Raw genomic sequence first — 17887 nt, 5'->3', positions numbered from 1 at the left:
GCTCTTACATTGAAGATAAATTAAAAGCATCTGCAAACGTTTCCATACTTTTTGTTTTCATATTTGCTGCAAAATGTATATATGTTTAAATAGATGTCTGAAAAACTAAACAATTTAAAGAAAAAAAAGTAACATTCTTTTTCAGTAACGCTGATAATATTTTTTTGATATTAGATTATATCGCCATATACAGGGTGTAACAAAAATAAGTGATAATACTTTAGGGTGTGTACGTGTTCCTTGTAGAGAGTTCACTGTGAAAGTAGCAGCGCTGAAAGACAAAAATTTTTTTTCACTTTTGTATGGGGAAACTCGTGACGCTCGGACCCTTGCCCATACAAAAGTGAAAAAAAAATTACACACCCTAAAGTATTATCACTTATTTTTGTTACACCCTGTATATAGCAAATGATTTAATTGTATTGCAAAACTAGATTCTAATTCCAGCCTGTCAGTAGAAGTTCACACTGCTTCGGTGGTAGGCAACATGTAGTTCAACATTCTGAAAATATTTGATTCAAATTTATTCAGAAATAAAACAATTTTTATTTTTTTTATTTTTTATTCAAGCTTGATCAATATCTATGTGGGTTACTATATTGTGCAATTTATACTACTGCACATTGTTCTATTAATAGCATCTTATCTGATAAATCTATTGGCCCTAATCAACTAAACAAACAGCGGCTTATGGTTTAATTATTGCAGTGCAGATAATGCTAAAATGACCCTTTTTCACATGACTAAACATCTCTGTTAAGAACGGTACTATTCCATTAAACTTTTGAAACTGTTAAATATAACAACAACTTTATCAATAATTACGAGTTTATATCAATTTCGCAACATCTTACATCTTGTCACTGATTCTGCTTTTCATAGTTATAAAATTAAAATCATCATCAAATACCCATTATTATTCTTTTAAGTCGTCGTTTTTAAGTTTTCAAATAGATTATGCAAAATCTATAGTTTATAGCAGATTTATGTAATAGAAGTGCACATCTATTACATAAAATATCTGCTATAAACTATTTTGCTGTTCGAATCGAACCTCTAACATTGGTTTCAAATAGCACAACCGTAGTTATATAACATTTTTACACCCAGGTCTTACCAAGAAGTTCTTTAACACGATGCTCAAGTTCTGCTTCCCCGAGCGAGATCCTGACACCATGGACGAGGGGGATGAGGACGGGGAGGGCCGGGGTGAGGGGCGTGGTGAGGGGCGGGCGCTGACCGGCAGCAAGAGGGTCAAGAAGAAGGGGAAAGACAGTAATTCTAACTTCTACGTGAAGAGAGATAAGAGGGATAAGGATGATGTGGAGAAGATGAAGGTAAGTTATAAGCAAAACTTCTTTCTTGTGTCCGGTTTTCTGGAGGTTCTTTAAGTTGTTAGTTTAAGGCACTAGGGTTGTTGTTCTGCTAGGGGCCTATTTTTACCCCCATATCTCTTTGGTTAAAACGCTAACGCTTATAGGTAAATCGTGCAACGTCGTCGTGCGTCCAAAGAGAGCTGATTGAGCAAGAACTCTACAGATATCCTACACGTCTTTCTTATTGAGCATAATAAATTTTCTTGTTTAGGAACGCTGAACTTATTCATAATCTACATATATATTTCTGTTAAGAGGAGTCCACACCGCCCTTTTTTCCATATAAACGTTGTCCCCTGTTTCCTCCCTGGATAATGCTAGTAGAGTTATAATTTTTTTCCTGAATATCTACGGCCACTAATACAATGTCCCTATGTTTTCTTTTTTTTCATAATTTTATTATTAAATAAGATATGAACGTTCAAAAACCCAAAAAATGGCCATATTTTCCGCTGTGTTCAAACATCCAGAAAACAGATTTGGCTAAATTATACAAAAAAAAATAAAACATAGGAACACAGCTCAAGCCTTTCTTTAATCTATAATGAAAAAAGTACTTAAATCGGTTAAGTTTTGGAGAAGGAATCAGGGGACAACGAATCGTTGATTTTCTGCAGTTGTCTCTATCGCGTTCTGCGGTATAAGCTTGAGGTAAGGGAGACAGCTATAGATATTACACGTACTTTTTTTTTATTTCTCTAGCCCCTGGTGTATCCTCTTAATGCCAACAAAAATATTGCGTACAGGAGCGTGCTGAGAAAAACAAGCTGTTCATCTACATCAAGATCCCCGAAGTGCCCGTACGCGTGTCCTACAAGGGCAGCAAAGAGAAGAATCTAGAAGATGTGCGAGACCTGCCGCTCGTGCTGCCCACCCTCGAGTACCATAACGTCACGTGGACCTGGCTCGACCTGCTGCTCGCCACCAAGAGTGATACCAGAAGGTTTGTATGACATGGACCAGGTGGATTGCTTGATGATAATTGATAAGCTATTGTCGTCGCCGTAACAAATGCGTAAAGGAGTTGTGAAAACAAATACAGAACAAAATGTAACTGAACTTATGCCAAGTTACCTGGGCCCACAATTCCCGTGGCTTTCTGTAGCCTGACTCAGAGAAACACTATAAGCGATATTTAACGTCCTTTCTTTTCGGGTACGCGGTATTGATCGGTTTGAGCCGTTTGACTGACATGATCCTCCTACATTTCTGTGAATGCGTATTTCAAATGGTATGTGAATTTCAACAAATTTTATTGTCAATCCCAGCCTCCCAGGGATAAATATTACCCTGCAAACTAGCGAAAAATTGATCTTTATGATTTAATAACATGTTCTATGCAGGGTGATCCTCTCGCAAGCCATCCGTCAGAAACTGCAGCTGCATCGCCGCGCCGCCGCCGCGCCTGAGCCGCTAGAGGAGGACAAAGCGCGTCTTCTGCTCGGCGAGCGTACCGTACGTATACGTATAGTAATTAAGCACGCAGTTAATATACGCAGTGCGTCCGCCAATGAGCACGCCAAGGGTACGCTACTATGCACGTAAATGTACACGTTTGGAGCGTGCCTGCAGACTTTTAGATCTTTTTTCAAATCTTGAGAGATTCATTACAATATTGTATTTTTAATATGTTTTAAAAATATTATTTTTCGTATATTACAAGTTTTTCATTACTTGCCACAGCTAAATGTTTTATATCAAAATTCAAACTAAAATAATCATCATTTTCAGGGAACCGAAAACAAGCCGCAGAAAAAGAGCGCGTCGAGCGTGTTCAAGTTTTCCAAATCATAGCAAAAGTCGAAAAAGGTTCCGTTGAAAGACGACGACTGACTTTCGCGGACCTTTTGATATATGCACCATATTGTTAGTAGAAGACGGTAGTATTTTGTAGAAGACATCTTCCATAGAAGACAGTCTTCCAGTGTTACAAAGACTGAGGGAATGAGCTAACTCCTTAACACTCTTTAGAAAGAGATAGTTGTATTGCTATCTCTATCACTCACTTGTTATACACACAGACATAATCTTAGTATAATAAAAAGTTTCTAGACACTATATTGATCTTCCTTCTTTGTCTATTAGAATGATTGCAGTCTAGAATGATAATGATAATGAAAAAATATTTTGATTGAGTGATATTATAAATTGGAGTATTTTTGAAGAACAATGAAAAGTTGACTGATTTAGTCGTTACTAATAGTGTTAAAATAATCAAAATGCCTAGAAAAACCATACTATTTTTAAAGAACGTGACTAGGCCCTTGCATTTATTATAGCTCAATAGTTATGATTTATGAGTTTTACTATTATTTTTTGTCTTTAATAATTGACCATAAAAGACAACTTGCAATAAATGTATGTGATTTAAAATGATTATCAGCTGTTGATTTAACTGTTTAAACTTTAATTTTTATTTAAATCAATAATATAATTGAATTAATTATTATAACATATTTATTATTGAATATATTCAAGAATTGGAAAATCAACGCAAATATTTTTTATTTAATTGGCATTGGTTACAAATAACATAAACATTTTTTTTTATTGAAATATCGTTAGCTTATGAGGATGCAATAAAAATAGTTATAAGCAAAAACAACATTCCAAAATTAGTGATTGTGTAGCGTTAAAAATATTTCTAAATTTATTAAATCTTTTGTTTCTGCTTATAATATTTTAATAAATAAAATTATATTATGGTTTCATTAAAATTTGTATTTAATTTTGTAATACTAAATTTGCACCAAATAGGTTAGTTCTAATGTAGGTATTTTTTGTTTCTATAGAATGCTTTGAGTATAATTAAAAAAAAAGCAAAAAGGAAAAAATACATTAAAAACCACTTGAAAATAGATATATAAAATATCAATAATTAATATTTTGTTTCCCGCACAAATTAAGCTCTCATGTGATAATTTTATTTCTGACATTATTTTCTGTGTCTTGCTTCGTAAATGTACAAAATTTTCAACGGTTCCATTGCACGACACAAACACCTGGTATATAAACGTTGGACAGCAACTGAATAAAATGCACTCGTCTGGCAGCCCAACAAATTTCGACTCGAAATTCGAATTGCGACTGAAATTCCCCGACTCACAAGTTCACAACTCACAAAACTGCGCTCGTGTGGCAGTCCAACAGAATATCTGCCGCGTAAATATCTTTCCATACAAATCATGACTCACAAAATTACGCTCGTGTGAATCAAACAGGACTTTAGTATGAAACTGAATGCAGCAGAATTTCTGCCAGCCGAAATTCTGCGACTCACAACTCATAAATTACACTCGTTTGGCTTCACCCTAAAGATATAATATCCTTACTAATAAATATAAATTTTATTAGTAAGGATAGGCAGTCGTTTTCTATGAAGACATCTTTTTTATTTTATAACATGTTATTAGAATCTTGATTAAACTATAGTTAGAGGGATAAAATATCCCTACATTTTGCAGTGAAAAAAAAAATATAGCGTCATTGTGAACCTTTTTGGCATGGGCAGAAATTTGAGATCGAATATTCGTAAGACGCAGGATGAGATCCAAGCAAAAATGTGTCAATGTCAAAAACGAGTTTTTTTTTTTGTAAAAAGAAACTATCGAGCATTTTTTCAGTAATCGTGTTTTCGTCTTGAGCATTTAATCTTCATGAACTGAAGTTACTGGAACGCGACGGAATAGTGTGTCATCGTAATTTAAAATACATTGCGGTTTGCGGGCGTAATCATGCGGAATTTCCGCCGCGTAACTTCGGCCTAGTGTGTTTTTTTTGTGCATAGTGATTAGTGCAGGACCCTTTTGTCTCAACTGATATAATAATCGATATATGAAGCTGTTATAATGTTAATCTCAGTGTTTTGGATATAGTATTTGTATCATGTACTGGCTGTTAAGTATTTTATATATCGGAATAAATGTTTATAAAACTATGATGATTTCTAATAATTATATTTCCCTATTCCTAGTATTTTATTAGCCGCGCGGCGGCCGCACTACTCGCGACTTAATGTGAAGGCAGCCTTAAATTGCGGGTTAACTTGTATTATGTCCTTAAATGTACTAATTAATTGTTTTGTCATTAGTTTCTATGAATGATTCAGTGCCTTCCGTGGTGTAAAATACTCGAATATCACGTATTTCTATGAATCGCAGACTTCAGTGGAAGAAGAAGATAGCATATAAATATACCTACATCATAGAAATATTGTGTAAGTTACTTTTGGTTTCTGTTTACTTTATGAGAACTAATCCAACATCATGAAAATGATCATTACTTACTCACAAAAAAAAAATCAGCGCTGCTACTTTTGCAGTGAAGTCTAACCTAAGGGAAACATACAATCTTTAATGTGTTATCACTTAATTTTGTTACAGCCTTACCTGTATTACGAGCACAATAATAAAGTTTTATAAACAAAATAAAGCTTAATTTAATCTAGCTACTTGACTGGTACTAAAATACCAAAATGTGACCTCTACAAAGTCCAATCTAAAGGTATACAAAAACAATACATTGCTCATTCATACGTGATCTCAACACGAGTCATGTTACAGTGAAAAACGCGCGAAAACTAGCCCACGTAGATTTCCCATCAAGCGATTACGTCACGTCAGTCTAGCGCCAGACGCCGCGGCGAACGCACGTCGCGTACCGAACGAACCGATCATGAGGACGACTTTGTAAATAAAATATATAGTGGTTATATTTATATAGTGAATTAATAGTGACTTCTACTATAACTATGTTGTATCTGTGCGTTTTTCTGTGCGCCTGGGCGAGCGCCCTGGGCTTCAATGTGGATATACCGTCGAGGGTAGTTTACACCGGCAATTTTCAGTCCATGTTTGGATTCACCGTTCAGGCCCATGTGGATGGAGATAGAGAGATGTAAGTACTATTTTATTATTTTGATAATTCTGGATATTTAATTAAGTATCAAAACTAGTCCTTAAAACATAAGTATCGAGACAGTTGGTATCGTATTTGCATAGGTGTAAGGACTTTACCTTGAATGACTCGATTATAATTTTAAATTAGGTTTAAAATGTAGCTTATACAATTTTTTACACGTACTAAAGCTAGGAACATTTTATTGAAGTTTGGTCACTAACTTTTCATTGAAAGTTTTCGCGCGACGCGACGCAAACTTTTAGCCGGACTGAAAGTTTCAACGTTAGTTTGTAGAGCTTTTACGGTAACTTATTTTCTTTGTGGCTTTGAAATTTTTACATCTTTTTTATATTTTTGGTAGCGCTTAAGCACGAGTATTATTCTAAACTACATAAACTATGCAAAAAGATAACATAAAGCGTATGTAAATGAAATAGTAGAATTTAATGTACACATTAATTTAATGTCGTGTATGTGTTTACATAAATTACGTAATTCGTATACATTTCTCCAAAGTCGACGGCCTTGGACTTTTATCTGTCAAAAAGTTGCGTTCAAATGAAAATATACTACTGCCTGGTTTTTTAGGTTGTCTAGGAAATAATCTATTTAAAAACATTCTTGATTGGTTAATATTTTGACGTTAATCAAAATCACTAGTGGATAGATAAACTTCAGTCAAAAATCTCAAAAACCGGCCAGATAAGTTGTGCTCATCGCTATTCAGATCTCACGCGAATATACAGGATGTAACAAAACAGAGTGATCATACTTTAGGGTGTGTATGAGTCCCCTGTATAGAGTTCACTGTGAAAGTAGCAGCGCTATAAGATAGATATACACACCCTAAAGAGTTATCTTTTTTTTTGTTACGTCATGTATCAATGTATTTACCTGTATATTTTAGTGTCTTTATAAAGTTTTGGTATGTAAATCCTTGATACATTCGCTCGTGTTACCGCGTCGAAGGTTGCGCCTGCGCATATCGGCGCATGACATCACCGCCGAGAGTTCGCGAGATTTTTAACACAATCAATTGATAGACCGACTGGTTTGTAGCTTTTGATTGTTTTGCTCGTCGATTCTTCTTTGAATGTAGAGTTATAGAGATTGTATAAGATCTTCTCGGACAGCTACAACTTGTAACTTGTGAAACACAAAATATTTTCTTGAAAATATTATTGGTAAATACTGAATAGCTCTACCAAAAACCAGAGGGAAGAACAAGAAGAGTAGAAACTAATAATTTTACCGCAGTTTTGCAGCACAATCACCTCTTAAAGTGAATAATGAAAATTAAGTCCGAGGACAATTTCGCAGAGCTTAGCTTAAGCCTTGTGGGCCACTTAGGCTGCGTTTCCACCAGAGCTGCGCGGAGCTGTGTTACGAGGGATGTGTTTTTGAGAACCAATAGCATCGCCGCGCTGAGCAATGTCATGGCAAAGCCATGTCAATGAAGCGATCTATTGGTTTTCAAGAACACATTCCTCGCAACACAGCTTTGCTCAGCTCTAGTGGAAACGCAGCCTTAGCCCGCACTTGGAGACATTTAATTGCTACTTAACTATAACATTTACTGAAAAAAACTGTCACTGTAACGTTACATAAAATTAACTGTCTGATACCTACTACATAATACAATGTCTGGTACGTCTGAATCGTACAGTCTAATTGGGTGCATCATTGATGACACACTCTGATTCGCCGCAGTTCGTTGAAACTCGCATCTTCAAGATAAGTCCTTTGAACTCCCAGCCAAAGATATCTTATAGCTGATATAAACTCTAGGAACTTTGATACTATGTTGCCTTTTATGAGCTAGTGCCTAGTCCTCACGTAGGATTTAGGAACCGTATACATATTTGCGACTGTATTTTGAGAATTTTCGGTCATTTCGCGTTATCTATAAATGTACCAAATTTCATCAAAATTGCCATTTTGCTAGTTTTAAAGGAAATGCTTACAAACTAGTATTTCCACTTAATACTTAATTTAATATTTATCTGTTCTGAATTCTGATAACCATCAAATTTACAATGTTCTTGTTTTTCTACCTAAATGATTTGTTGAGTCAGTAACTTCTTGAAATGATGATTATTTTGTAAACAATCAGTATTGAAGTCATTTTAATGACGAATTGGAAAAATCTAGGTCATGTTGCGACTTACTCTGGAAAATACTTAGAATTAGACGAGTAAGTTTTGCGCTAGAATGCTTAGGTAAGGTTTAAATAATATTGTACAAAACCTATTTTCATAACTGCAAGCAAGATGTTTAAATTTAAAATAATATTATATTTTTAAATACATAGTTACATTGTTTCAAATGATTTTAATTTGCTTTTGTTAAGAATATAAAATACCTACGAAGATACTCAAAGATATAAAAATATGTTTTACAAACGCACATAAATAAGAATAAAAATGCAACAAACTTGTAACAGTTTTGTAATTTATGAAGTGTAATCGGATTATACGAGCCGTTGACACAATATTTTAACCGGACAGGTTTAAAATAACCCAATGATAATTTAAATTATGCAAAAATGCGTAACGCTTTATGGCTCTACCAAACTGTAAGTTGAGTCAACATTCTGGGATTTTTCTTTCTTTTTTCTAGTTACAAGGATCTTTCAATATAGCATTTTACCCATAGATCTTACTTCATCTGTCTCTTATAACTAGATACGAATCTCTTCATAAGATTTCCACCGACGTAAAGTAGCCTCTATGTAAGGGACATACTCTTGCGGCTGACTGCTCTGTCCGTTGATCGGTTTCGAAGCCTAAAAACAAACAAACAAACATAATATTATCTTTATGATATTTGTATTGGTTTATCTAGTAACAACAGGTGGCTGTATAGAGTGTATGTATATTCCACATACAATAGAGAATACAATGGTAGAGTTCATAAGATTAACGTTACTAATTGCTATGAAGAATACGACTACACATACCTATAACTTACTTATTTTGTGATTCGTATTTCGGACATTGAATGGAATAGTTAAATAACGAAAGAGAATATTCTAACACTGTTATTTTAAAATGTAACTTTGACGAACGATGTACATATCAGAATATAGAAAGCTTTGCATAAAATATTTTATAGTTATGTTAAATCACAAAATAAGTTCTTTTTCCACGATGAATTAAAATATTCCTTTATTATAATGACTGCTTTCAGCTCTACATCCCTCATATATACATAGACCCTCTCTAGTAACTCTTCTATTTTTTGTATAATTTTGGTTCTACTAAATGTAGAGTCATCAATTTTGTACTACTTATATTATAGAGACAGTCGTAACTCGTAGCGTTGAAAGACAAACATGACGTAAGTGGTTGTTAGTGTGTAAACTGTACATTAATGTCATTACTAGCGATACACACTCACACACTGAAGGTTGCTGCTCTCAACGCGGTTAAATCCTTTAACTGTATTGACTCACAAAAATAAATCATGTGGCATAATTTTTACGATATTTTATCTCCAAAATGATTAATCAAAGAGCATATTTTGCTTAAAAAACTAAGCTAACAGAATAGAAGTAAGGACATGGAATAGTTTTGTCCCGAAAAGTCTGTGGTCGCAAATAATTTACAGTTCTTGCGCGATAATCGTATTTTGTCGCAACGAAGTTTGACATTTTTTGTCATTTTTGACCCCTCAGTGACCATCTGTATACCTAAGTGACCAAAAGATACCAAAATGCATAAATTGACCGTCCCGGGTCACACATGGGGTAAACGACATTAGTTCCACAAAAACAAAGCGGTGCGAATCGTGTCCGGAAACGCATATGCGCACCACATGATGCGCCCTTTTTTAATTTTGTTCCTGCGCATGACTGGGCATTTTTTTCTTTTTTTGAACATGAGCGGCCCTCACTGTGAGGGTATCTCATGGCTGATTTACGATGGCTTTATAAACGTACAGTTGGATGTGTAAATCTTAAGAAGATAGAGCTGCTAAGATCAGTAAAAAAATCTCCTTTAATTTTTTTATAGAAGCAGAGCAAATAGCAATTATTAACTACGCAATTAATAACAAATGTCAAATAATTTTCATTAAATAGCCGCACAATCTAGTGATGCAACGCCACAATTATTTATTTTAGTTTATGATAATACATTTAGATCAAAATGAATAATAACGTATAGGTAGAAAACACATTAGCTCTACATCCAAACAAACTCATCCAAACAACCGGTTCAGTGACTCACAAACAGACACGCAACACGTTAATTGTATATATAATTATATTCCCATTATAATATATTATACTGTCGATAGCATTAGCAGTTATTAGTTAATTAGTATTGATAAACACTTGTTTTATTCAAGAGATTTGAAAGCAATGTTTAGGAGCAAATTAGTTAACTATTTTTGACTTGTTGCTTTAATTAACATATTCCTGGTCAAAGAATATAATTTCATTATGAAAATTGAATTGAAAACTTAAGGATTTTAATGCTATTTTATGAACGCGAAAATATTTGAATTCATTTTGCAACGTCGGGAATGACCGCGACAAAATCTGAGCAAAGTGCTTGAAAGTTAAAATTGTGAACTAGAAATATTTTAATGTCCTTTGTGTTTCGCCGAGTGAGTGAGTTTACCGGAGGCCCAATCCCCTACCCTATTCCCTTCCTTACCCTCCCCTATTCCCTTCCCTTCCCATCCCTACCCTCCCCTATTACCCTATTCCCTCTTAAAAGGCCGGCAACGCACCTGCAGCTCTTCTGATGCTGCGAGGGTCCATGGGCGTCGGAAGTTGTTTTTACATCAGGTGACCCGTTTGCTCGTTTGCCCCCTTATTTCATTTAAAAAAAAATATTATGAAAATAAGATTATTATTAGAGCATAAAATCTAAATTTTGATGGTGAGAGTAGAAAAATATAAAATCATTTTCTGTACTATTTGTAACATTATGGATCAGACTGTACCCTTGGCCAAGTATATCATTAGTTAGTTAAAAGTATGAACAACTCCATTCATGGTGATTACTTGCTGATGATGATCCAGCTGTCTGATTTACGGGCCAGATGCATCCTAGATCCCAATATTTAGGCCACAGGCTATCTAGACTTCAAATTATAATAATTAGGAAATGCAAGATTGTATTTGAATATACACCGCGCCGCAGGCCTTTTAAATTTAATTGTTTCATATTAGTGAGTCATATAATATTATTATTAGGTCCTGCGGTCCAAGGCAATGTTCAACCCAATTAGCCATTGAGAAACACCAGACATCGTCGTTCAGAGGAAGCTTTCGTTACACGGCTTCTAAATGCTGGAACAATATACCTCCGCCTATTAGAAATCTTAATAGTCTGGCATCATTCAGGAAACATCTCCAAAAATTTATGTTACAAGCACAAAAGGCACAGGAAAGTATTCGCCTAGATATTAGTGTGTTGTAGGTGTTTTGCGTTGTTATTATATTTTTTTCCACTTTTGAACAAATTATTCTAGTATTGTTGGATTCGATTGCCATCACATATTCCTTGTAATAATGTTGTTTCCTAATAATGTTTTTATATTCTGTTATAATATTATATTTATTTTTCAACACTTTTAATTATTTTAATAATATTTAGTTAAATTCATGGATGTATCATCTTATTATACATAATCAAAGTTCAATGTTTGTAATATTATTTTAAAAATAAAATAAATAAAATAAAAAATGTTTCTGCTGTCTGAGTAAATTTGAATCAAATTTTTTCAGAATGTCTACCTGATGCCTACCACCGGTTGTTGTTGTTTTAACTTATGGAACTGTCATATTATGTCACTGTCAAAATATTTTGAAGTCTTGTCGTTATCTATCTGTTTTGTATCTCTGTCTGTTTTGTGTATACTATGCAGTTTTATATATATATATATATATATATATATATATATATATATATATATATATATATATATATATATATATATATATATATATATATATATATATATATATATATATATATATATATATATATTAGACCGGTTCAAAAAAATCGACTATTTTTTTTTTTTCAAAACCCGCAGTGAAATATCTTCCTAGTAATGAAAAAAGAAGCCTGTGAAAACGGGAGCTCTTAATATCAATTTTGAAAGGTCGCTCATCATGAATTTCTATTTTACGTTTAAATAACATGGGAATTTTTTTTTTTTAATTTGGAATTTTACAACTCATTTTTGAATTAACATGTCGGGATGAGCGATACATATTTTTGAAGGAAATTGAACGCTCTAAATAAATTGTCTCTTATGTTTTTTCTGTAAGTTCACTCCTTCAAAAGTTATTCGAGTTTAAAATCCAACATGTAATCAATTCAACGTTTTTTTCCTTAATTGTGATATAATAATAATACTTGTGATATAATAATAATACTTATCTTCAAAAAAAATTATTGTACACTTATTAATTGTATAGTTGATAGCTTTACGTTTAACACGATTATTTTCAGTTGATAAAATTTACGATTTTGATTCTAACTATCAGAACTATGAACAATGAAATGCTACTAACAACAATTGAATACCAATAATCCAACAATGACATTTTAATAAAAAGACGACACTTTAGGAATAATCTTTTTTTATTTATTGAAATGAAAGCATCAAATTTTAGATTATCATGTTCTAAATACCTACATACATACCACATAACCTCTCCATTTGTGGGCAGTTTACGTCCAATAAAATTTTCATTCATTTCACCAATCAAGTATACATTTTGTTCCATTATTTATAATAAAATGATACAATTATTAAAAAGTGAAATATTTTTAATTATTATACATCAAAATCGTAATTATAACAAACAGCTAGGAACCAGAACAACAATTGAGCAACAGTACCGAAAAAGTAAGTTGATATTACAGCACATCTCTATTTCACCGGTAAAGAAGTGCACTACATTTCCTATAAACCACAGTTGGTCATTATTCCAAAATTTATGTACATACAATCCAAATTTTTTGTAAACTTCAAATAAAGAATTAATTTCGGATTTTTTAAATTAAAAAGTCAACTATTTTTAATAGCAGAATCATAAAGATCTACTTTATCAACGACGTTAAACTTGATGATTCAATATTTTAAGCCAAATTTTTTTTTCAATAATAATTATGAAATATTTAAGAAAAATTAAAAAAAAAAACGTTGAATTGATTACATGTTGGATTTTAAACTCGAATAACTTTTGAAGGAGTGAACTTACAGAAAAAACATAATAGACAATTTATTTAGAGCGTTCAATTTCCTTCAAAAATATGTATCGCTCATCCCGACATGTTAATTCAAAAATGAGTTGTAAAATTACAAATTTAAAAAAAAAAAATTCCCATGTTATTTAAACGTAAAATAGAAATTCACGATGAGCGACCTTTCAAAATTTATATTAAGAGCTCCCGTTTTCACAGGCTTCTTTTTTCATTACTAGGAAGATATTTCACTGCGGGTTTTGAAAAAAAAAAAATAGTCAATTTTTTTGAACCGGTCTAATATATATATATATATATACCTATATATATATATATATATATATATATATATATATATATATATATATATATATATATATATATATATATATATATATATATATTTTTTTTTTTTTTTTTTTTGACTTTTTTTTTATGTACTTAATTAAAATTTTATTTTCTGTAAATATAATGCAATAGGTTTTATTCACAATTATAATAATATTAGAAATTGGAATAGATATTTATAATGTCCTGGATTAATAAATTTTAATTAATGTAATAATAATTGTTAGTAAGATTGAAATGAATTTAATTGTTTTTTTTTTTATGATTGGTGAAATATGTTTACTTAAAGTTGATTGTATATTATTGTTTTTAAATAGTGATTTGAGTTATTCATAATATTATTTAAGACTTGTGTCACTAAAAGGTTGGAACGGCTGTGAGGTCACGGAATGGGTCAAGCGGAAGACCGGCGTTGGTTACCTGCTGGGTGTGCCAACGCTGCCGAGCTTGGTCCAATTTGCGGCTAATATACTCAATATTTTTATGATAATAATTCAACGATTTTATATTTTTTATTCTTATTTCTTTAATTTATAATTTATGTATTTCTATAGTTTTAGCTGCAAATAAACGTTTATTCTATTCTATTCTATTCTATTTTTAATTTATCTCCATGTTGCTTTTAAAAACGCAAAGTTAAAAGCAAACTAAAAACTGCGCTAGCGTAAATGAACTTTATATACAAAACTTTACTTCGTTTAAAGAATGTTCGCGGCTATAATACTACTAATTTAAATATCACATACTATCCACGCAATGACGAAATTTATTTTATGGTGGTTTTATTTACATTTTTATTAAAATTAATTAAAATGGAGTACAAAATATTTTGAAAGGAGATAATCTGTCGCCGGATGGACTGGCCACTCACCCTTTATCAACAGTTCTATTTGAAAGTACATAATAATAAGATAATAATATAAACATTACCATTTAGATATCTCAATCCATGTTCAATTAATTAAATTTAGACCATTATATAGCTTATAATGATTAATGAACATGGCAGGTTGAACCGAAAGCTTGGTCAACAAAAGACTCACTTTGCGATAGTAGGTATAGGTCCATTTTGACAATTTGACATGCACTTAAAAGGAGCGACTTTTTCTTGTTTATAGATTTTTCTATCATATATTTTATTAAGTCCATAACAGCTACTTATTAAAGTTAATCGTTCATTGTATATCTCGCGAGGGATTAAAATATTAATTAACAATTAGGTAATTTAAGTATGTATTGCGTTAGTGAAATTGGTGCTTATTTAAAAAACCTTCATAATGTGCTAGGAAGCTAGTGTTAATATTTTAAAATTCAAGGTTCAACAAAAATGTTAATTACAATCTAATGACTGCGTTTGAACTTTGATCTTGACCCGGAAATGGTTCTGTTATGTTCGTATAAAACTACCCGATTCCACTAAAAAGCCCAGGACCGGAAGAAATTCAACCTGCTGACCGCCGAACTCCGATATGAAGAGGGCACTAGATGATATCATTTTCCGGGACTCATTCTCCATAAAAAATTCTATCAAAATAGGTTCAGCGGTTTGGGCGCGAAGAGGTAACAGGCAGGCAGATAGACGCGCTTTCGTATGACTCGTCTAGAGGTTTTTTTTATTTATTTAATTTGGGGCCATCTAATGGGCTCTGCGCCCATATCCTTTTTTTTGCTATCTCAGTTTTGTTTTTCGCACCAAGGATAATTGAAATAATATTATTAATTGTAATAATTGTAGTCCATCACGCCATAGACTATTTTTTAAATTTTTTATAATAAAATATAATATAATATAATATATACTATTTATATATAATGTATTATAATATACTAGCTGTTGCCCGCGACTTCGTCCGCGTGGACTTCAGTTTATAGCGTGCGATGTCAACAAAATTGGTGTCAAAAGCTTTTATAAAAAAAACCCTGGTACCCCTTAAATCAAAACAGCTGTGCAGACAGTCAGTGCAGTGTGCACATAATATTTCATTTTTTTAAATTAAACTTTATATTTTATGCCAAATTTTAAACCTTATTTAGCCCCCCAATTACACAACTTTACCCATAAACTATTTATATATAAAGTACTGACTTATTAAAATAACGTATAATTGAAATAACAATCGAAAAAAATCAAAACCAAATGTATGATGATACCACCTCTTATAGAAAGATGTTGGGCAAGCGTTAGCGCGATGTAAGAGACGCACGGCGCCATCTAGTATGAATTTTTGGAGCTAACTTGATTTGAACAAATTTTTCGTATTTTCAGCCCCTTACAACCCTTTTTTCCAGTAAAAAAGTAGTCTATGTCCTTTCTCAGGCTTTAGACTATCTGTATACAAAATTTCATTACAATCGGTTCGGTAGTTTTGGCGTGAAAGCGAGACAGACAGACAGACAGACAGAGATACTTTCGCATTTATAATATTAGTATAGATTATATTATATTGTATTATCTAGTCTATCGTCTTTGGACTATAGAACAGTCACAAAGCCAATGAATTTCTCGTCTCGTAGACTGGACTACTCTTACTACTACTCGTATAACCCTGGCATAGGCCACACAGACACTTTAAGTATCCGATGGCTGATAAGAGTGCAATACGGGGTGATAACCCGCGACCGGCGCCCCACTTGTTCATCATAACTAGCTGCACCCAGAAGCCTTCATTATCATCATCATTACCATCATTTTTAACACCCGACAAGACGGGTGTTATACGTTTGACGTGTCTGTCTGTCTGTGTGTGTGTCTGTCCGTGGCATCGTAGCATCCAAACTGGTGGACCGATTTTGATCTAGTTTGTTTGAAAGTTGACATGATCTTTTTTTTTATGAAATAAGGGCGCAAACGAGCAAACGGGTCACATGATGGAAAGCAACCTCCGTCGCCCATGGACACTCGCAGCATCAGAAGAGCTGCAGGTGCGTTGCCGGCCTTTTAAGAGGGAATAGGGTAATAGGGGAGGGTAGGGACGGGAAGGGAATAGGGGAGTATAGGGAAGGGAATAGGGGAGTATAGGGTAGGGAATTGGGCCTCCGGTAAACTCACTCACTCGGCGAAACACAGCGCAAGCGCTGTTTTACGCCGGTTTTCTGTGAGAACGTGGTATTTCTCCCATTCGTGCCGAAGCATGGCTCTCCCACGTTTAAAAGTGTTAAAAAGATCGAGAGTGTTCTTAACCATAGATTACAATTCATCATCATCAGCCTGCTCAGTGCTGTAAAAAATAAGTTTGATCTACGTTCTACTTGAAATTTTTGAATCGGGGCCCGGGGGTATGTTTTTAAATATTTATTAATTTAACGTTATCATTACTCTACAGAGATCTAGAGCAGATTTATAATATCAGTGTGTCGTACACTTTTTTATAGAGCCCTTTCAAAGTCTATTTTAAATGATATTGTTCACAGCTTTGATAATCCTACATTTTTAGTCAATAATAACAATTCTACACTCCTTATCGGGTCTCAAAGTATACCTATGCCAAATTTAATCTAAATCAGTTTTTATTTCTCAATGGTTTATGTGTTAATAGACAGATATACTTTCGCATTATGGATTAAGTTAGTGGAATGAATTGCACGATTAATATGATCTCTACTCTCAAAGATCTATAGATCATCGACAAGTTTAGCAATGAAATCATTGTTTGCAATGTTTACTCTATCTTGTAGTGGCATTTGACCTCGAGTACGCTACCTACTTAAATATTAGCATTCGCTGTTATAAAAATAACAATAAAATATTACCTTATACGTGGGACCTAATATTATGTCTTATCAGTTATCACTAGCTGTTTGACCGAGCTTTGCTCGGTATTCGATAAGACACGAATAAAATGACATTTTCTAAAAATGATTCCTAGCTAGGTCGATTTATCACCCCCGAAACCCCGTATATACTAAATTTCATGAAAATCGTTGGAGCCGATTCCGAGATTCCACTTCTTATTCAATAAATAACTTAAGCAACCTTTGCCGAGTGACTTTGGTAACGTATCAAATGTACGTGGGAGAGCCATACTTCGGCACAAATGGGAGAAATACCACGTT

At 33.1% G+C, this 17887-nt stretch overlaps 2 protein-coding genes across 5 annotated transcripts in view; both read left to right on the top strand.

Annotated features, from left to right (window-relative positions):
* LOC121731834 (protein KIAA0100) overlaps positions 1 to 3778 on the top strand; it is a 32920-nt gene extending 29142 nt beyond the window's left edge. Inside the window, exons 35-38 of the mRNA XM_042121499.1 lie at positions 1111 to 1337; positions 2123 to 2319; positions 2720 to 2831; positions 3108 to 3778. Of these exons, the coding sequence (XP_041977433.1) occupies positions 1111 to 1337; positions 2123 to 2319; positions 2720 to 2831; positions 3108 to 3170 (599 nt within the window). The 3' untranslated portion in view covers positions 3171 to 3778. The remainder of the gene's footprint in view (positions 1 to 1110; positions 1338 to 2122; positions 2320 to 2719; positions 2832 to 3107) is intronic.
* A 2212-nt stretch (positions 3779 to 5990) lies between these two features.
* The window catches only part of LOC121732144 (integrin alpha-PS2), a 99901-nt gene continuing 88004 nt past the window's right edge, over positions 5991 to 17887 (top strand). For all 4 annotated transcript variants that reach the window (XM_042121968.1, XM_042121966.1, XM_042121967.1 and 1 more), the window contains exon 1: positions 5991 to 6272. In XM_042121968.1, the coding sequence (XP_041977902.1) occupies positions 6127 to 6272 (146 nt within the window). In that variant the 5' untranslated portion in view covers positions 5991 to 6126. The remainder of the gene's footprint in view (positions 6273 to 17887) is intronic.

Source organism: Aricia agestis, chromosome 11 (assembly GCF_905147365.1).
Source record: "Aricia agestis chromosome 11, ilAriAges1.1, whole genome shotgun sequence".
Lineage (NCBI taxonomy): Eukaryota > Metazoa > Arthropoda > Insecta > Lepidoptera > Lycaenidae > Aricia > Aricia agestis.
This window is presented reverse-complemented; position numbering and strand designations above follow the sequence as displayed.